Source organism: Strongylocentrotus purpuratus, unplaced genomic scaffold, assembly GCF_000002235.5.
Source record: "Strongylocentrotus purpuratus isolate Spur 01 unplaced genomic scaffold, Spur_5.0 spur5_scaffold_1, whole genome shotgun sequence".
Classification (NCBI taxonomy): Eukaryota; Metazoa; Echinodermata; class Echinoidea; order Camarodonta; family Strongylocentrotidae; genus Strongylocentrotus; species Strongylocentrotus purpuratus.
The window spans coordinates 4,505,127-4,526,817 of NW_022145594.1; the positions used below are offsets into that span (position 1 = coordinate 4,505,127).

Consider the following 21,691-nt stretch of genomic DNA (forward strand, 5'->3'; position numbering starts at 1 on the left):
AAATATTTCGTGACCCTTTTTTATATATGTGCACGACTAGCATAATACTCCAGAGCCGCCTTTAGAATACCATTTGTAGAACACCACACTCACGTAGGCAAGCTTGAGCCTCTATACAAGTGTTGAAATCGTGATTTATTCCCATAAGTTCAAACTCGACGCCATGTTCAGGTTGTGGATCATCTCCAATGCCGAATGCGAAACAGAAATACCGCACCAGCTCACATTCGTAATTCTGTAGATCATACCTTGCATCTAAAAGGGAAACACGATAACAAGTCGATTAAACATTACAATTAACAAATTTGAATCAAGTTATATATGTTAAAAGAGATGAACCGGCAGAAAATTCCACTACGCCCTGCTGACCTACAGGGCTAGAAAAGAGAACTCCGATAAGATTCATGATAACGGGCTCAGATTTTCGATCACTTAATTCATGACGGGCCTACACTCGTCAATGTGGTCAAAGAACATCTGGGTCCTGTTTTATAAAACTTAACGCCAATAACAAATGTTAAAATTGTGTAATTTGTTATTGATGACAAGTTTTATGAAACAGGGCCCAGATGTTCCTAGACTACGTTGACGAGTTTAGGCCCGAATCCAAGAGATAATTCGGCACAGTTCGGCAAGTATCAACGCAACCCGAATACCGTTCGGAATATTATGTAGTAAAACAATTTGCCAACGGGTGCGAAACATTTAAAGCTTTGAAAAATGTAGCACACCTTCAGCAAATTGCAACATTCAATGTTGTCACAGGTCATCATGAATTAGATGATTATCGTACACTAGACTGGTTTGTGGATGACTGGAGTTGAATTGTGTCCGGCGTGGGTTATGGATCATTTATCTTTTTTAAGGGAGTTAGGATCAGCAAGATCCAACTCTTTTTTCTTTATGCTTTTTGGTTTGATTGTTTGTTTGCTTATTGGATTTGTTTTTGTGTGTTTGTTTGTTTGTTTTGGTCCATTTAATCCCGGCATAACATATTTGGTGAGTCTTGACATCATTATAATAATATTTGACCATGAGCATGATGAGAGGTCGGGATGTGACACAAGGAACAGAGACCGTTCTGAGATAAACTAAACGTTAACAACTGTACCTTTATTCATCAAAATGTAAATACTGTGATGTACAAAAAGAAATACTATAGGCGCTTTCAATGTAAAAGGGTAAAAGAACACAGTAAAGAAGACCCCCAAAATAGCTCCGTGATAAGATGGGTCTTCGCTTTTTCATTTTTTAATTATGGATAGAAATTGCGACAAATAAAAATGAGACTCACTTTTTATCTTGAACTTCTTTCCTTTGGTGTAGGTCTGTGATTGTTGCTTGTCGTCGAGTATCTGGTCGACGTACATCATTCGTGATCCAGTCCCTTTGTTATTCGTGCTCGCCCACGCACTCATCTTCCAAAGTTGTTGCCCGCTCACCCCGGTGGCTCTATCTTTTTTCTCTCTGAAGCTGAGGATGAGATTGACGTCGAGGTATCTGATCTGCCCCGTATTGTAGTCGTACGGCCCTCTCGCTGAGTATGCGAGTCTGTATGCGACCACATCTAAAGGCGAGTTTACATGAGAGGACGTATTGAGGAAACCTATTATTATTAGCGAAGATTACTTTATTCTCATTTGATTATGTGAACGAACATTAATTTAAGCTCACTTTCTGTGAGAACGAATATTAATTTATCTTCATTTAGCTGTTAAATGAAGATGAGTTTTTCTTCGTAAAAGTAATAGATTTGCACATGTATACACATCTATTTGTATTCATTTCTACATATTAAATTGTATAGTACATATGCATATCTTGTTTTCATTTGTTTCAATTATTTGTCTGTAGTGAATGACATTCCTTTATGTTTAAATGATAATTGAGTGAAGAGACTGGAGAAGCGTGTGTAGAACACCCAGCGAAACTCAATCTGCCTCCATCTTTCTTTGTTCTTTGTTTATTTGCTTCTTATCGACTTCGGAAGAAAATGAAAGTCGTTTTATTGATCTTTCCCCCTTATCATTAAAATATAGTTGAGTAGCACAATACGAGGGAAAGAAAGCAACGAGATTATAAAGGTAGGGAACAGAAGAGAAAAAGAACAGAACAGAATGGAGCAGAACGGAACAGAACGGAATAGAGCATGTGAACTTACAAAAAGGGCAGAGACTGCAACACACTCCTTCGACTTGTATTGGGTCAGGGCAGTTAGGTCGTGAGCATTGTTCAGTAGTACACTCCGGACGTCCCTCAACACAAACACAATTTTCACAATCGGTTTTCTTCCATTCTTCACCGGCTTGGTATTCACTTCCTCCAGATCTACACGTCTGACCCTTGTACGATTTGGGTTGTAGCGGTTCTGTGTCTGTGAAAGATTTGAATTTTAAAAAAAATGATGATTCTGCTGAAGCCGTTGGGAGTTGATGGACGTGGGCGTCGGGGGTTCTGCGTCTGTGAAAGATTTAAAATTTAAAAAAAATGATGATTCTGCTGAAGCCGTTGGGAGTTGATGGACGTGGGGGTCGGGGGTTTTGCGCCTGGGAAAGATTTGTAATAAAGGAATGATGTTTCTACTGAAGCCGTTGGAAGTTGATTGACGTGGGGGTCGGGGGTTTTGCGTCTGGGAAAGATTTGTAATAAAGGAATGATGTTTCTACTGAAGCCATGGAAGTTGATGGACGTGGGGGTCGGGGGTTTTGCGCCTGGGAAAGATTTGTAATAAAGGAATGATGTTTCTACTGAAGCCATGGAAGTTGATGGACGTGGGGGTCGGGGGTTTTGCGCCTCGGAAAGATTTGTAATAAAGGAATGATGTTTCTACTGAAGCCATGGAAGTTGATAGACGTGGGGGTCAGGGGTTTTGCGTATGGGAAAGATTTGTAATACAGGAATGATGATTCAATGGAAGTTGATGGACGTGGGGGTCCACCCTCCCTTATTTACCTCTAGTCTACTGTGTTTACAGAATAGTGCTAATAAAATACTGACGATAATAATGGTGGGTTATTGTATAGCACCCATGTCTGTCAGACTTAAAACTCCTGCAGCTCCGTAATACGTAACACCCCGTCTAGCGTGGCTGCGCTCTAGCATTTCAAGACATTTATTCCTGCCAGGTACCCATTTACCTAACCTAGGTCAAGTAATTTGGAAAATGTAAGTTAATGTTTTTCCAAATGACATTAGTACCGAATGGGGACTCGAATCACGAACCATGTAATCCACAGTCCGCTGATGTATCCACTAGACCACGACACCTCCCATACTCCTCGCTTGGTACCTCGGACGGTATTCTACTAAACATATAAAGCCGTGAAAATTGTTCTATAGCCCTCTACAGGTATACCCAGGGTGTAAATCTTGATTTTGACACCCTTAACCCCATGGCATAAGGCAAAATAAGTATTTTGGTGGTGCCCTGACCGCCGCAGACCCGTTGGGCTAGCTGCTTGCCCCGCTTAAGCCGGCAGGCAATATTGAAAACTATTTATACCCAGGGAGTACATTTCGTTTAAAATCGGTCTTAACAAGGGAAATAAGTCTGCCGTTATATAGTTTTCATAACAGAACGATAAATGTACCTGGCGGGGTCCATGTAAGAGGATGAGGAGGGGGATCTGATGGCACCATGCACATCCATTTTTACATAATTTCAGTCTCCTTTAGTTAATCACCCAATTTACGTTATTCTTATCATTTGACTATCATACAGTTTCCCCTATGAAATACCTGGGACCCATTTCACAAAATCCTTTTTCGATGACAAATTGACACAAATCCGTGACAAATCTGCTGATAACCAATCAAAAGCAAGGATTTTCCTAGCTTATAACACAAACTGTAATTTGTCACTGATGACAAGTTTTGTGAAATAGAGCCCAGCTTTTTATATTTGTTCGTATATCATACTTCTATTACAATCATTTTTCATGTATTCTATGCATGTTTTTGAATTATTCATTTTGAATTGCTTGCAAGCTGAATAGGCTGCTCTGTGTAAAGAAGTGATTTAAATTGATTTTATTTCAAAATTTACGGCACCAAAACATCCACACCCCCTTTTGCCCTAAAATCCTTTCACTTTCAGCCCCAGCTGCATTTATTTGTTTGTTTTTTCATTAGTTTGTTTGATTGTTTATTTATTTTTTCTAAGTTATTTACCGTGCCATGGTGCAGCAAGGGGGTATCGCGCCACTGTTTGATTTGGAAGAGAGCCAGTGCTCTTGTTTTGAGAGATAATTCAATAACCTATATATAGGTCAGGGATCATGATCGTTACTTAACCTTATTACAGCTGATGCTCATGACAAAAGGGGTCACATGACTTGATAATGAACTTTAATCTCAAAGAGAGCTGGGATACCTAGACATTTTGTTTTAAAAAATGAGGAAAGGGTTCACTCCTTTCTTCTTCTTTTTTCTTCTGATGTATGAAAAGGAATGGCATGATCTTTGACGTTCCATGTGTCTTCAATTGGCGTGACCAAAGTGAATGTAAAACGAACAGTTCAAAGATTGACATTGTGTTAGATTATATATGATGACCACCTTTACACCATAAACTAGCGGAGGTAATAAAGCAATCGAATTGACACCTGTTGTGCAGCTGGTATTTTGCTCGTTGTAGACTCTAAATAAAACTTACCATTGCAAGTTGGCGCTGGCACACACTTCCTGATATCTCGGCTATCCTCCCTAGGTCCGGTAAAAATGAGCTCCAGTCCCGATTTTGTGGTAGGTGCGTCACCCCGGGCAAAAATGAGGCAAATATGGCGCACAGCTTCACAAGATGGAGGAACGAGGTCAAAGGTGATGTCATTGATGACGAAATCGGTATCCTTTTTGTGGAACCGTGACGCCTGTCGCGCGGTGAGGACTTGGTCGACGTAGCCGTGTCGCGCTCCTCCCCCGTCAGGGTAGCTGCTCGCCCACGCCGAGACCTTCCATAGGCGTTTACCAGTCACGCTCGTCGTCTGCGAGAATTCGTCGAATAGGACGTCAATGTTAAAGGTCAATGTGACGGGTTGGCCGTGGCCAGTCATGACGTCATTCAGACGGCGAAGTTCAACGTGTAGCGCCTGGGCAATGACGTCTGTATGGGTAGAGAGAGAGTGGGAAAGAGGGAGAGAGAAAAGTAAAAGGAGAGAGAGAGAGAGAAAGTTAGACTTGAGAGATAAAAGGCTGTGCTAATTCTAATTTTATCCATATTTTATCCACATTTTTATCTCATTGAGAGGCGGTGCCATCCCTCCCCCCTCCCCACACACACGTACACTTCATTCCACCTTTAATGGTTTGGACGAATGGTACACTACAGGGCCTACTTAGTCAATATTAAGCAAATAACTACCGTTGGTGAAGGTGATGGGACAAACTATCACTTCCGAGGCGATCTGGAAGTAGATATCTTCTCCGAAGCGAAGCTGAGGAAAGATAGCGTATACATTCTGATCGACGAGGAAGTGATAATTTGCCATCGCCTGAAACCAAAAGGTGATTATTTGCTTTATATTCCACATCTAAAACAATTTAACTACAAAAAGAAAAGGACGTTTATACATGAAAGACACCAGGCCCAAATTCACACAAAAAAGTTAAAAGTTTAACCCAACCCCTTGAGGGTACGGTGCGCGCATGTGTTTGCTTTAATAATTGCGCTCAGGCCCCCCAAGCTCCGCCATTTTGTCCGGATCCATTAGAAGCCAAAATAAGCCACCTTGCATAATTCATGAGCCTTATGAATTATGCATTCTGTAGGATGCTCCCCGCGAAAAGTGTACTGGAATGATGTTCACTACATGGTACAAGACAATACGCGTATCAGCGAAATTAGAGAGGTCAAATAATCTACTGTACGGAATTATGGGTAATTTATTCATCATGCTGCGCGCTAGCAACGCAAGTGATTCAGCGAATCAGCGTGGATTATTCTGATGCGATCACCGTTAGGTGAAATACGCGCTCGAACTTGTATTATCGATCACCAGTATAACAGCTGGTGTACCCAGGATGCAATTGGGAAGTGGACCTTAAAGTTCCACTCGTTGTGTTGTTTTGAGTTTTAATGGCATGTATCATTCATTTATGAATATTTACGCCTACTAACCTAAACATCATTACACCTCTACTTATTAATATTCCAGCATTAGATTTTTCTGAAAATCTCTTTATTGACCAAAAAATGATAATAACCATCCATTTTTCAACACATTCTCTGGCTATGATTATACATTTTAAATATGCTGATGTATTAAGTTTCCCTATTTTAGACAATGGCACAGTGGATGGATTTTCCCCATCCACTCTCATCGTGACCTTAACAATTCCCTTTCTCTCTCTTTCTCCGTCTTTCGAAAAATATCTTCTGCAAATTTTGTTCTCTTGACTCTTTTGTTGTTGTCTTGACAACCTGTTGCAATTCCTTTCTGTCTCACTTTCAGTCGTACTTGTTATTGCCACTCATTTGCATGCACTCGCTATCAACTACGATCAACCATTCTATATTCACTCCATTACCCTCCACATTTCACTTGCATTCTCTTCATTTTTCCTTTTTGCAGCCTTTGCACGAGCTTTGAACCATTTTAATGTAGAGACCGGAAAGTATGCTAATCATTTTATTCAAATGTTCCAACTTGAAAAAAGGAAAGTGAAACATTGTTTAATTTTATCTTGAAATAAATGATTTTTTTTTTTAAAGACAATTTAATTTACACTGGAAATTTTGAATTGGCCGGGTTGCCTGCCACAACCCCCCCCCCCCCCAAGCCCCAAAGAAAAAACAACAACAACCCAGGAGTGGTACCAAGGTTTTAGTTAGGAGGCCCATGTCCTGTATAATTTTTTATTTAAAAAAATATTTTCTCTTTTTTATTAATTTTACATTGGTATACTGTTAATTTCACTAGGAAACCATCCCTTTCTCTTAACAATAAACACTGCAATTATACTTATATTATTACTTCTAGCAACATAAATGCTAAAATTTAAAACGTTTTCACTTTCTAAATCCTTCTAATATAAACATATGATAAATATAATGTTGTTTACACTTTTGCAACCAGTTACATGGTCCATGTAGAAACAGCACCAGGAAGAGGATTGCAAGCCCCCCCCCCCCCCTGTTTTCTTAAGTTAGGAAGTATCAAAACATGATTCTATTAAAATTAGTAGTTTGGATACGAAAGGCAATGATGAAATGGCAGTCTGTCTATGTCTTTATATATTTAATGCATTTAGAGGGTTGACTTTCAAACCTTGAAGCAGCATTATACTGCAATAATCTACAAATCCTCTAAAATACAGAAGTCCATAGAGGTAAATGAATTTCAACATGTATAATTATAATTAAAATATCATTGAATTAATTCAATCTTTGATATAGACTGGTAGATCTTTATCACTCAAATTTCAAGGAGAATCTTTCTGCCAGGCAGTCTTCCCATAAGATGGTAGTTAACATTGTTAAAATGTTAATGTTTATTCATTGATGATTAGCTATCTTTAATTATTTGAAAGTTGACAAGATGATAAATTCATTAGATTTTTTTAAATCTGGTATTCTACAAACATATGATACAAATAATAAATAAATATTCAAGTTTAAACCCATCTCTACTGTCCTCTTTCATTATATGAGGGTGGCATCTTTAAGAGGTAGTCCCATGTAGATGTCTTCTGCATTCATCTATGAAGTTGTAGGCTAGTTTTCATTAGAAAGGGCTGTGATGATAACCCAAGTCTGTTGAATGGAAAAATGAAATAAGATATAGTGTATAAGAAAATAAACAACAACTAATAACACACTCCCCGATACCTGCTCTGACAAAAAGAGAAAAGACTAATATTCACTTGTAATTCTAGTGGGCAAACCTAAACTATTTTTCCTACAAGACTAGTTACTGAACACATGTTAGATTATTTCTGATGATCCCATTAAGACAATAGGCCTGATGGAGCTTGGATCAGACAAGGTATGAAATAAGTAATACGTGTACAATGTACTTGTATTGTGAACTTGTGCTCAAAATTGAATAATACTCGGTTAAGTATGGGACATAAAATGACCAAACAACTTGGACCAGAGAATGTACTTGAAATAATCATATTAAAACATACGTAATGTAGACTAATATTTCATCTATATCAACATTTTATTTTAAATCTAAATCACAATTGTGATATTCAGTCAAGTATTCTTTTACAAGTAACGGACAATGAAAAATATGTTTGTCAGATCTATAACTTTCTGCATGATATGTGTTCTACAATAGTTTTATTGGGGGTACCTACATTGTATATTAGCACACTTGCTCGTATGAAGTGTAGTAGGCCCGCATCTCTAGATATGATTCTGTCAATATCTGTTCTTTGTTCCTCTCCTGGGTTTGTAATCAGCATGCCTTCATCATCCACTGTAGAAAAGCATCATCCTACATAAGAGAAAACAATGTAGGTACTTCAATTAAAAAGTGATAATAATAGATACATATCAACCATAATACTTCCTATAAACAGACTTTCATTAATCTTATGTTGTGTTCTTCTTCATCTTCATTGCTCAAGAAGTGAAAGGACCACTTACAAAAAAAAAGAAGTAATGAGGGGTCCTGTGTATACCCTACATGTATGATCATTATCATTATTATGTAGTGCTTTGAATGTGCATTAGACATCGTTCTTCTACACACAGGACCTCCTGTAAATAAGGACAAATCTCTTTGTAAACAAAGAAAGTGAAGAACTAGAATAAAATATCCCCTCCGCTATATACACCTGCAACATAAACTTAGTTCCATTTTCTTTTTAGTGAATTAATAGGTGGTCTTTTAATATTTGTGTGCTAAATATCCTAAAAATTTTACCTGCATGGGACTTTCAGCTTCATCCTGCAAATATAAGAAATGTTGTAATGTCTACTCATCAGTTAACTCCTTCCAGCTCGATCTTCATCAGTTTCAATTTGTTGGAACAAAAAGAAAACAAAATCAATTTGACAATCAAGACGTCCCTTTCTCCTTAACAAAATAAAAATAGATCTAGCATAAAAGCTATTTTACATGTCATGGTTGGCCTTAATTTTAATATGGTGTGGAAATCTACATTCCAATTTAATGGACCACTGTACAAATTAAAATCAAATGGAAGATTTAACTTGTGCTTCAAAAAGTGCTTTATATGGCCTACAGTATACATATAAAGTAGTCTTAAGTAGAATTGGTTTATTAAGACAAGAAGAAGTGGACTACATAAGTAAACATAATTGTGGACTAGGGATCTTCTCTTACACAAATAGATTTATCAACATGAACTGCACAATTTGGAGAAAAAAACCTCTAATAAATAGGGTCTAGATCTAGTCTATATTAAAAGAATTAATAGGGGTCAGGCACGTACACAGGGGGGAGGGTTGGGGTTAACCCCCCCCCCCTCCCCCTTAAGCTTTATTGATGTGTATGTTTTTCTGCAACCCCCCCCCCCTTTTTGTGTGTTGATTTTTTTTTTTAAATAAAATTTTAAAAAATAAATCCTAATGGATGACCTAAAAAAGATGACCCCCCCCCCCCTCCCCCCGCTTATTCAGCGCCTGGCCGAGTCGTTGCGAAGTTTTTGGCCCGATTTCAAAATGTTAAACCCCACCCCCCCCCCCCCCCTTGAAAAAAATCCTGCGTACGCCAGTGATAGCTAGGGTCTAGATCTAGATCTAGTACTAGTAGGCCTAGGTCTAGACTTGACAAGCACGCTGGACCCACACGAAATCTAAATATTAAATAAACAAATCCTAGTGTTGATGTTTTTTAAATATATTTTATTAAGCATAATAAGTTTCAGGTTTACATCTAAATGAATAGGATTTGGAGTTGTTTGATTATCAATGGTCACAGATAATTTTGGTCTAAATAAAGTTGACACGCACCGCGTATGCAACTGAGCGAACGGATGGCACCGATATTGATTAGTAAAGCCATCAGAGTCCACATCTACTAAAGATTTTAACAAGAATTAATCCACTTGGATTATCAAAAAAATCATGCTTCGTAGATTATTTTAAGGTGTAACGTTAAATCTAGATTTAAATTAAATCGGTGATTGGTGAATTAGATTCATGATGACGATCAAATCTCAAATAAAACTTGATTAGAAAGTTTGATCTTGATGCAAATGAGCACCGAAATTCCCCAGGGTGGGCCTGCCGGAACTCCGGGGCCCTAACTGGAGTACTAGGGTGAAATGACGGCAAACCGCAGTCAAACTACTTCATGACGATGAAAATCAAAGTGCAATTTCAAGAGCAATATTTTACTAGTCTTTTCCCCAAAAATCTGTTGAGATCTGTCTCCAAATGTAACGAAATTACCGTACATCACGAAGACTATTGCAGCTTTTTCAAAATTGATGACTAAATTCACTTAATCTACTCATATTTCAATCAATAATACTCACCCATTCTCAATGAACTAACTCTTCTCAGTTTGTGCGAGTGTAGTAGCGTCCTGCATAAATCTGCATAATTAAAGTGACGCAATGAGGTCAAATATATTATCCGGTTTCTTAAACGATACTATCGATAAAATACATATTCATGAGGCACTTATCCAATCAAAAAGCCGCCTCGGGTGCTTATTTCGTCTTCAAATGATCCAAAAGAGGCGGAGCCTAATCCCATTCGTCTGCATGGTTTCCGCGCGTGCTGCTTTCCGTCTAGTAATTATATTTAAACGTCTTTGATTGCGCTCATTGGTAATGCGCGCTTAATTACGCCTGTTTAAGTGCGCTTTTGGATAATCTTCAGTAAAAGTGCGCTGCCCTGTGTAGATAGTACCTCTATCTTCAGTGAAAGTGCGTTGCACTGTGTAGATAGTAGTACTATCTACACAGTGTAACGAACTTTTTGCTTCTCCCATCAATAATGGGCGAACTATCTTTCATCACGTGATTTACTTTTGACCAATCGTAGAGCAAGATTCTTAGTATGTGGAATATAATATTATTTATTTGTGGCAGTTATAGTGCTCCCGATGGATTCCTGGTCCGATCCCTGGGCAAAAGGTCCACCTAGCTGAGAAAAGTATGTGATAGCATGAGCCTAACGAGATAGGATAACATAATAGCCAATGTCATGAGGCTAATCAAATTTACTATCGAACATGAAGTATACATTAATACTTGCACGAGAACCCTAAGGCCTGAATTCACAAAGGAGGTTTGTCGACAAACCTTCTTTTGTTTTTTACAAACCAAGGTTTGTAAAAACGCGTCGAAACGCGTCGAAACGCGTCGTATGACGCACATAAACCTCGGTTTGTCGACAAACTTCCTTTATGAATTCGGGCCAAATTGTTTAAAGGTAGAGGTGATGTGGTCTAGTGAATAAGTCATCCGACTGCAGATCACAAGGTACGGGGTTCGAGTCTCGCCGCGGCTCCTTTGGCCCTCTACACCCATGTGTTAAATGGGTACCAGGTAGGATGCGAACGTTGATTTAGTTTGCTCAGAATTGTGAGCGTCTGTAAAATGGCGCCTAGCTGGAATGATCCCCAGGGAGAGAAGAATGTGCACACATCATGTACGGGCAAGCCTGAACCCGATGATCGGGGGAATAATATATGTGCTAAATTAAATATGAAAGCGGAATATAATTATTATTATTATTAGTAGAATATATTCATAATAACCATTTTGGGTGTTGTTATTGTTCATCTTTTTGTCGTAGTTTTTAGATGTGACTATATATTATTACCATTTTCATAATCACCATCTAAACAAATTATGATAAATTTAATTTTTTTTAAAAATCACATTTGGAATTATTTATACCAACATCGTATTTGATCATATTGTTACAATTTTTACATTTGATACTTACTATGGAAGCACAATGGACAAGGCTCTTTCGGGATGGCGACTGGATTGTGGCAGTCCAGGTACGGGCATGTCATGACGTCACAGATTACGTCACTGTCATTGCAATGGCACTTTGTATCTCGATCAATGATCCACGAATCACCATGAGAATATATCTCGCCCTTGAAGATACATGGTACAAGATCAACGCTGCTGTAAACGTCGCTATGACCATCACTGTTCCAACCTGAACACAGAGGAGAAAATTGATTCAGATTCCCATTCAAAGGATGCTCCAATACAACCAACCCGAACACACACACACGCACACCCACCGTAAAACATTTCCCCGTAATTTTAATTTTAATTTTGATTCAATATCAAAACAATATCAATAATTCTTCAGAATACAATCTTTTTCATCAAAATAACACAATGCAATAATTCAATACAATGTAAAATGCATAAATAACAATCGTAAAAGAAAGATTGAACGAAATCAGTTATAATATAACACAAATTATGACCCCCTCCCTTATTACCCAACCCACTCACATAGTTGTGCAACACCACAATAACATCAGTCACACGCAAGAACGCCCCCCCCCAAAAAAAAAAACAACAACAACAACAACAACAAAAAAACAAAACAAAACAAAAAAACAAAAACAAAAAACAACAACAACAACAAACAGAGCAAGATGGTCTGTTAACATTGATATTCACTTCTAATTGTTCCCATTTTTGTAAATGCAACGAAAACCTGCCTCTCTTGATTGCTCAGTTATTTTCCTCCTCTATAAAGTCCTTAATAGTTTGTTATATATGATTCTAGAAGGTAAATGACGTTCTGCCTTAGATTTCAAAATTGTACATTTCAACACAATTATGATAGCATTCAAACACTTTATTCCAAAAATGTATCTAATAATAATGATGATACTCAGTTTTCATATAGCGCTTTTTACAATCACTAAAGCGCTTCCAAACTTTGAAATTATTACCCCGGCTTTAGCTGTGCTGCCATTACGGCGCTCTAGCATTTCAAAGAATTAATTCCTGCCAGGCACCCATTGACATCACCTGGGTTGAGTGTGGCAAATGTAGATCAATGTCTTGCCAAAGGACATTAGTGCCGCGGCGGGTCTCGAACCGCGAACCTTGTGATCGGCAGTCCATATCTCTTAATGCAATTCAAATTTAATCAAAGTGTTCAGTAATGAATTGCCATAACTGTTTGACCTTCCCACACTGAAAAGAAAGTGTAAGTAGGTCTCTGGATCTTTTGGGCAAAATGAACAAACTAGTTTCCCTGAATAAATACTCTTTTGTACATATAATAACAAGAAGTGAAATTCTCTGTGTTGTGCTCCTTCCTCTAACAAAAGAGGTCGCTTATATCTATATCCGTAAAGTCAAATTTGCTATAACCATGCTTTACTAGCAACTTTCATTCATATAAATTTTTTTTAAAACAATTATGAACTTTCCTTTATTTATAACCTGAAATATTTGTGTTCTACCCATAAATATTCAAGACTATATCAAAATCTTTAAATAATCAACTTACCGAAAAGAGGGAATAGCATTCTTTCACTTATAATTGGTGTAACATGAGCAATGTCGATTATCTGAAGCCAGCCATTACTGTTTTCTGGTTTTGTAATAACTAGGATAGAATTCCCAGAAAGAAACATGCCTAGGGATATTCACAAATGTAGGCCTATGACTTATGACCTAGACCCAATGATCAGATGACCCTGTAACCAGGAACTTTTTTGCATTTCAATACAAGTGCTTAAACAGAAGGTTCATTGACATTTGAAAAATAGGTAAATCATACCTCTACAGATTGCTGAGAACCTGAAGAAAATGAATAAAGTACTTTTTAAGTCCTCACTAGTGTGAGGAATACATCAAATGCAATTTGTGATACCCTTTCCAGAACCCACTCACAAATTGAAAAGTTAGGCAATAAAACACATACGATAGTCTGACGTCATTTGAGTGAACTACCCTACATCACACATTCGGGACAATGTTGGATGCCCATTGCAAATTCGTTAGATATATAGGTTTAACGTTGTTTGTATATTTACCGCCAGTGGTGATATTTCCTTTAATTTGGCACTTTAAATGAGATACACCGAATAAATAATACTTTCTACTCAACTATACGACACCTCTTACACATGATAGGAATAAATAAATTCATGGAACACTCTTTTTTGAGGAAAAAAACGAAGATCAGTTCATAATATTCATTCGAAATAAACTATGGGTATAACTTCGTGGAACTTCACATTCTGAATATCCATCTAGTCCACTTTTTCAAACAGAATGCCGCAAGACATCTCCAGGGTACCGCGAGAGAAAGATATTTATATATTACAAAAAACATTTTGTGGAATACGCTGATCTAGTCTAATACTTTCAACTAAAAAACCTCTGACCGCGAGAAAAGTTGTTCTCCGAGAAATCGTGCGCACATTAATATTCCAATTTCGATGAGAAGGGGACTTTCTGAAATTCAAACTGTTTTGTCCGAGTACCGTGATAAATAGAAAAAGTAAACTTGTTGCAAAATCAAATGTTTTGAGGAGTAAAAGGGCTTAATTTAAGATACCATAAAGAGGGGAATTCAGTTTGCTAGGACTTGAACCATGCAAGTAGGCCTACATGTGTTTATTACATTGTCCCTGTTTTCATTCTGAACATGAGTGAAAGTTGAAATCTTGGAACAGTCGAGTGTTCATTCTTTTAAAGAGTGAATTCCCTCATTTTTTTTTCTAGTTTGCCCAGTTTTCCCATGCCACCGCTATGAATAAAATAAAATCTAATGTCTTGACATATCAAATGAGACAATCAATAAAAAGAAATACTATCGCCCCCGTCTACCCTTCCAGCGTGTGTGTGTGTGTGTGTTCACAGACGTGTATCAATCAGATATGATTATTTACGTCTGGGGACCGACGTTTAACGTCACCATAATAATCAGTTCGTAGCTGGATTACAGGAGCACGCCACAACGCCTAGCAGCTGTAAACCCCTCTTTATAAAAAATTGAACCTTACTTTACTATCCCAGCATGCCCATGAAACCCACTTGTTCCTGTAATTAGATTTGGCTAATATCTTGACATCATTTCCTTCCCACCTCATCACTGGCGTACCTATGGGGGGGGCAGGGGGGCAGAGTGCCCCCCCCCCCCCTGACGGGCTCCGGGGGGAAAAAGAAAAAGGGGAAAGAAAAGAAAAAAAAGAAAGGAAAAAAAAGAAAAAAGAAAAGGGAAGAAAAAAAGGAAAGAAAGAGAAAAAAGGAAAAAAAAGAAAAGGGAAGAAAAAAAGGAAAAAAGGTGAAAAAAGAAAAAAGGAAAAGGAAAGAAAAAAAAAAGAAGAAGAGAAAAGGAAGAAAAAGGGAAAAGAAAAGGAAAAGAAAAAAATGAGGAAATTTAAAAAAAAGACCATGACCGTACGCACCAGGGCGGGGGGGGGGGGGGGCAGTTGACCCCAGATATTTTGAAAACGTACAGTTTTTTTCCTGAAAATGTAGTGTAGGCCATTACCAAATCCTTCAATTCTACTTTTGAAAATGCAAAAGTACCCTCATGACCAGGTTCGGTCGCTCGAACTCCCTTCACTCCTTTTGCTTTTGAGATTCTTCGAAAACTTTTAACGCATCTTTCCCCCTCCCCGACCAGAAAAATATTCCGCATACGGCCCTGAAAAATTAAGACAAATGAAAATAGGAAAATATAAGTGATATAACAAATTCGAAACTCTTCGCTGGCGCGAACTGCTTGCTAGCCTATTTTGTATTAATTGTTTTCACTTGCTCGTCCCCCTGAAAAAAGAAAAGGATTAGCATTGCCTAGAATACAATTGTGCCTGCCCCGACGGGCCCCGACCTGCAACCATGGCAACAATAACACACAGTGTATGTACCAAATGTTACTAAAAGAGAGTAATTCATTTTTCTCGCTCGCTACACTTGCTCGCGAATAAAATGAATAGCTATTGCTTTGGAAACAATTATTGTGCCCACCCTTGACCTGCAACAATATCATTAAAAATGGAAGAGTTTTTTCACCCTCTCGCCAAAAAGGAATTGAATCACGCTAAACGCGATTGCGTCCATCCTGACCTGCACCAATAAAAACTAGTTTATTTATTAATTTCTATTAAAAGAGATTTTTTTTTTGCTCGCTCGCTATGCTCGCTCGCCAAAATGGAATTGACACCGCTAACGTGCCCGCCCCAACCTGCAACAACCAGTTAATAATTATGTACCGAACGTTATTCAAAGAAGTTTTGGTGTGCTCGTGCTCGCCAAAACGGAATTTACATCACCTTAGACATGATTGTGTAAGCCCTGCCCTGCAACAAAAAAATCTGAAATTTATGAACCAATTATCATTACAAAAATTTTGCTCGCTCGCTACGCTCGCTCGCCAAAATAGAAATAACACCGCTTTTAATAATCACGTAACTGACATGGAACAATGAACCCAAGTTTATGTACCATATTTTCCCTATAAAAGAGAAGTGATTTTTTTGCTCGCTCGCCAAAATAGAAATAACACCGCTTTTAATAATCACGTCCCTGACATGGAACAATGAACCCAAGTTTTATGTACCATATTTTCCCTATAAAAGAGAAGTGATTTTTTTTCGCTCGCTCGCTACGCTCGCTAGCTCGTGGAATTATGTGCCTACCACTAACCTGCTACAATATCATTTAAAAGAGAAATGTAGGGGGTTGCCAGCCCGCCAAAATGGGATTGACATTGCCTTAAACACGATTGTGCCCGCCCCCGACCTGCAACAATGAAACAAATTTTATATAGCAATTCATTGAGTGAAAGACGTATTTTGGCTCGCTAGCTAAAATGGGTATGAAATCACCCTAAACACAATATTGTTCCCGCGCCCTGCATGGGACAATTGAACCAAGTTTAAGTGGCAATTATTAAAAAAGAAGTGATTTTTTTTCTTGCTCGCTACGCTCGTTTGCAAAAAAATAAAACTAACGTCGCTAACAAGTGAATGTTCCTACCCCCAACTTGCAACAGTACCAGTTTATATACCAAACGTTACTTAAAGATTTTTTTTTTGCTCGCTCGCTCGCCAGAAGTGAAAATTAGCATCGCCTTTTTTGTTTGTTTCGGTCGCTTGCCCCCCCCCCCCCCCCCCTGACGGAGTACCCCAGGTACGCCACTGCACCTCATCCCCCTTGGCAATGACCTTTGACATTCTGTCTCTTCCTCGCGACATCTTGCCAAACATGCAAACGACGAAAATAACTAGTTTCTTTTCCTACATCACCAAACTTGTTTAAAAAACTGGAAATAAGCTCTCGGGCTTTCGTGGGTTATCTTGTTCAAGCTGATTTATTTAGTATCTGTTATTCCTGTATATTGTTGTATGTTGGAAGCTTGGCGAATAAAAATCAATTAATCAATCATTACGACTTCTGTTAAATAATTGGGTCCATCGTGAATGGTTTACGTTATTTTCATTTTTAAATGTCCTCCATAGGTGTAATCATTTTAAACAGATTGATTACATTCATTTAATCCATTTCATATTGTGACTACATGCTGTTCTTAAAGTGACTCGGTAACATTGTTGAAGGTCGATAAAAAACGCATAATTTGTGTATATAATTTTACTTATTATATTCCTTTTACTAAACTAACTCTCTAAAATGCAAACAATCTTGAGAGAATTCTCAAACCACAAAGATATCTATGGTTTTCTTTGAAGGCGTTACCGTACGACATCCTCTAACAGTAAATTCTCCCAACCATTTTAAAATTTTCCCAACAGTTTTCTCATGTAAACAAGACATAAAACAGGCTTTTTAAAATATTTCAACACTTTGACGATTTTCATTCACCTAAAATGTAATTAAATTGTAATAATATAGCTAGGAGAATTAAGAAATTGATCAGATCAGTTTTTCCAATTTGTATCATCAATAATGATCTTTTTTTCACTCAAACTTTCAGATTATGTTTAATTGTACTTTCAGCATTGAAATCACTACCTTAGCACCATTTTCTCTCACCAAGTTGCTTTAAACAAAGACTACGAATGAGGAAAGCCTTAATACATACATTTATAATGTTCTTTGACAATCCTCAGGAATGTCTCTCTCTCTCTCTCTCTCTCTCTCTCTCTCTCTCTCTCTCTCTCTCTCTCTCTCTCTTTTAGGGGGGGGGGAAGGATATTTTTGTTAATTTTGTGACTAATGATACTGTCATAATTGTTTGTCATTTTTCTAGAAATTGATTGAGGTTACATATAAAAGCACTTCCCAAAGCCAAGACCAATCGCAAATGAAAACATGTTGTTCTTAACGTTGAGATATAAGATAATTATGATTTAATCGAAGTTGCGGGATGATGGTTCCTTGTATATCATGGTAGCAATTAGCAATATGTAGCAATTAGGGATTTACATTTGTCCGTATTTTTAAAGTATTTAATACTAATCTTCACATGCTTGTTCCAAAAACCTCATTTTAAATTTCAAATTCAGATTGATAAAAAAAACGCTATCAAATGTCACGCTTTCCTGTCTCTGTGAAATACATTTGTAAATACACTTTTGTTTTCTTTGTATACTAAGAATTTACGATATGGTAATAAAGTGTGGATCGAGACATATATTTCATATTTCTTTATCGAAATTGTCATTATTGAAGTGACTGGAATAAATGGTTTCTATTATTGAAGATGCACATTTAATTTTTTAAATATATTATAATTTTGGTTTAGAAAATATCAGCTCCCTTTAACTTTTTCCTCCAAAATTACAGTTTTCAGTTACGGGACGTATCTAAGGGCTCTCGATCATGAATGGATTATGATGGGATGCATACATTTTGCAGCGTCTTGAACATGATATATTCTAATACACGTTTTCAATAATCTTTAAAGAAAAAACAACGAATTATAAACAAACGTAAATCTTCTTACCTTCTGCTTGCACTAGTCCTTTGAAAGCACCACAAAATACTGAATAAATCCACAAAAGAAAGACTAACTTAGCCAACAATTTGTTTAGAATATGTCCGTCCATTTTTACTTCTCCCGATGCAAACATTTATTTGAGAAACAATTCAATTTCCTTCACGGGAGTGTACTTTCCGCTTTCGTCCTTTTTCGATCTTGTCTTGGAGGTTGTCTAATGAAGGAGATAGCAAGAGGGATGTCACACGGTGAGTATTGTTAAGACCTTTTCTGCCAGCAAGGATTTTAGGGGATGTTCCTGCGCATCTGTTAGGGTCCGACTCGTATCTGGGAAAGATGTCCCGCAGTGCAGGTATTTAAGACTCGTTCGTTGGAAACAGGAGGAGGAAGAGGTTTACAAGATGTTAGGGGTGTACTTGATCTGGTTCAAGTTTAGGCGAGGGGTTCTGTGAAGAAGGGGGCTTCCTTGTAGGTACATTCAAACATTCTCTAGTAGTATTTTATCTTAATCGTAGAAAAACAGGGGAATGAGATTGTGATGGTCAACATTGATTAAATCATCATGCATAATCATGATTAGAATACTTCGCAGAAAGTGGAGATGGTGCACATAATTGATTTGAATTAAATTTGCAAAAATGAATATGTCAACCAACCAGTCGAGTGATTATATTTTCACGACCCTAATATAGAGACCGAAATCTCTAAAAGCTGTGCTTTGGTAATTTTACACTCTGATCCTTCTTTATATCATGTCATTTATTTAAAGGTCCTCTGTACACGAATTAATTACTAACCACTATGAGGTGATATACGATGAATTGTTTTCAAACTTATAACTACTTTGTTTCATAAGGTCTGTACCACCCCTTCAATATCGAACCTCCAGTAGGGTTTAAAACGTTCAATTACCGGCCCATATCCCATCCTTGCCAGTTGCGACGCCATTTTTTTAGGTCACACAGGGAGTGAGCCCCTGAGCCCCCAAAATTGGAGAACGGGGGCTAGTACGCCATGTAGGCTGCACAATTAGCGCGGTCGCATCGGCTAGACAATGTTTTCTGAAGCCATGTGGCTTTTGCAAGCTGGCAAGACGCATTAGATCGTCTATGCTCTCAGTCAGAATTGATCAATGTTACATGCAATGATAAGTGTTCTAGCATTCCAGAAACATTTATGTGACGTCACTTAATTGACTACTTAAACTGAGACGTGCTTGGCTGGTGTTTGTGTCTTGTTTTCTAAGTAAACATTTACTTTAATCCAAGCGTGTATGCAATAACACTTGCAATAATGTACTACTGCTAGGCTAAATATACATATTATACAGTATATATTTACTTGCATGTTTGTACATTTAGATGTACTCCTGTGAAAGTTACGCCGTAGCTATAGGCCTAGTGAGTTCCCTATACACTAACTTAAAACCAAAGTTTAAATCAACCCAACGCTATACATAATTCCCTAACCTTTACCCTATACACAGCCGTAAACCCAAACTTAATCCTTATCATATAAGTTCGAGAAAATAAAGTCTAGAGCAATAACAGGTCACCTTTATTGTGCTGTAGGCATATGGTTCGGTAATCTTGGAGAGGGGTGGATATCCACAAGCTCTTTTATATTCATAGCAGGGCTTCCTTTATAGTGGAAGCCACTCTAAACTACAGTACTTATTAAATAACTCCTTTGAGCATGGATTTCCACTCCTGTATATCTACAAAGTAGAAATACATTACATCAATGCCACCCCCCCCCCCCCCCCTCAAAAAAAAAAATAAGTTCACTGCAGTAGTCAAAATGTATTGCGCACAAGATCATGTACACTAATATAGACCCAAGTCGGAAAAGAAAAGAAGAAGAAAACAAACCTGGAGCCGACGTGAAATGAGACGTGGAGAACCATTGCCCTTGCATCAATAAAGAACTGTTTTTGTGGTATTTCTTTTGGATGGAGTGGACCCAGTGGCGTTACATGGGGCACACGCCCCCTCGATCCCCTTCTAACGGTCATACAAAATGAGAGACAACTTAAAGAAATGGGGTCGCGAAAAAAAGTTAAAGAGGATGTTCCCCTCCAAAATCCTTCCATATAGTATTCGGTTGGCCTTGTTTTCGTCCAATCATTCCCATCTCCTCCATGATCCCAATTCCCCTCCCCCCTCAGTGATTGTTTTCTTGCTACACCATTGCTTGCACCTGATCTGGAAAGTGGAAGATTTGGATTCGCGATAGAAAGATATTTTTCACAGTTTCCCCCTTTTTTTTCCCAATTATAAATTGCAAACCTATATTAAATATTTTCTGTATTCCTGCACAAAGAGTTGCCAGATATTCTTTTGGAACACACTTGAAAGTAAATTAAATAAGACCAAAACCCCCCAAAAATCTTTTTGATTTCTTTATGTTCATCGTTTACATCTCCATTATCGTTGTCACTCCATTTTTTTATTTATTTATTTTTTTATTTTTTAAAATTTTATTATTATTATTATTATTTTTTTATTTTTTTATTTATTTATTTATTTATTTATTTATTTATTTATTTATTTATTTATTTATTATTATTATTATTTTTTTTTTTTTTTTTGGGGGGGTGGGGCTTGTTCTTCAGATTATTGATATTGTTGTTGCTTTTCTTGCTATTGTTTATGTCATCCTCCTCCTCCTTCATCCCCCCCCCCCCCCTCCTTCATCTTCCCCTTCTGCTTCTTGTCCTTCCACATCTCCTCCGGTCCTCCTTAGTCATGAATGATAAGATTAGTTATAGGAAATATAATTGTGATTTATATCTGCTGCAATAAACAATAAGTGTCCATCGTGTAGATCGTCAGCTAGGTAAGCATTATATCATTAAAAAAC

General features: G+C 37.6%; 1 protein-coding gene across 1 annotated transcript; it reads right to left on the reverse strand.

Moving 5' to 3' along the window:
* Positions 1-354: 354 nt before the first annotated feature.
* LOC115921090 lies at positions 355-19,122 on the reverse strand. Its single transcript, XM_030978156.1, has 6 exons — positions 18,836-19,122; positions 11,876-12,100; positions 4,655-5,101; positions 2,584-2,711; positions 2,162-2,374; positions 355-369 (listed from the first exon to the last, which is right to left on the reverse strand). The coding sequence occupies exons 1-6, from the start codon at positions 18,960-18,962 to the stop codon at positions 355-357; spliced, it is 1,155 nt and encodes a 384-aa protein (XP_030834016.1). The 5' UTR covers positions 18,963-19,122.
* Positions 19,123-21,691: the final 2,569 nt, after the last annotated feature.

Bases quoted from the DNA above. Each gene is read 5' to 3' on its own strand.
- LOC115921090 (XM_030978156.1), bottom strand. From the start codon at position 18,962: ATGTTTGCATCGGGAGAAGTAAAAATGGACGGACATATTCTAAACAAA. The intron at 12,101-18,835 runs GTAAGAAGATTT...CTCTGTGTTCAG, and splicing joins AGGACTAGTGCAAGCAGAAG to GTTGGAACAGTGATGGTCAT. The intron at 2,712-4,654 runs GTAAGTTTTATT...AATCTTTCCCAG, and splicing joins GCCAGCGCCAACTTGCAATG to GCGCAAAACCCCCGACCCCC.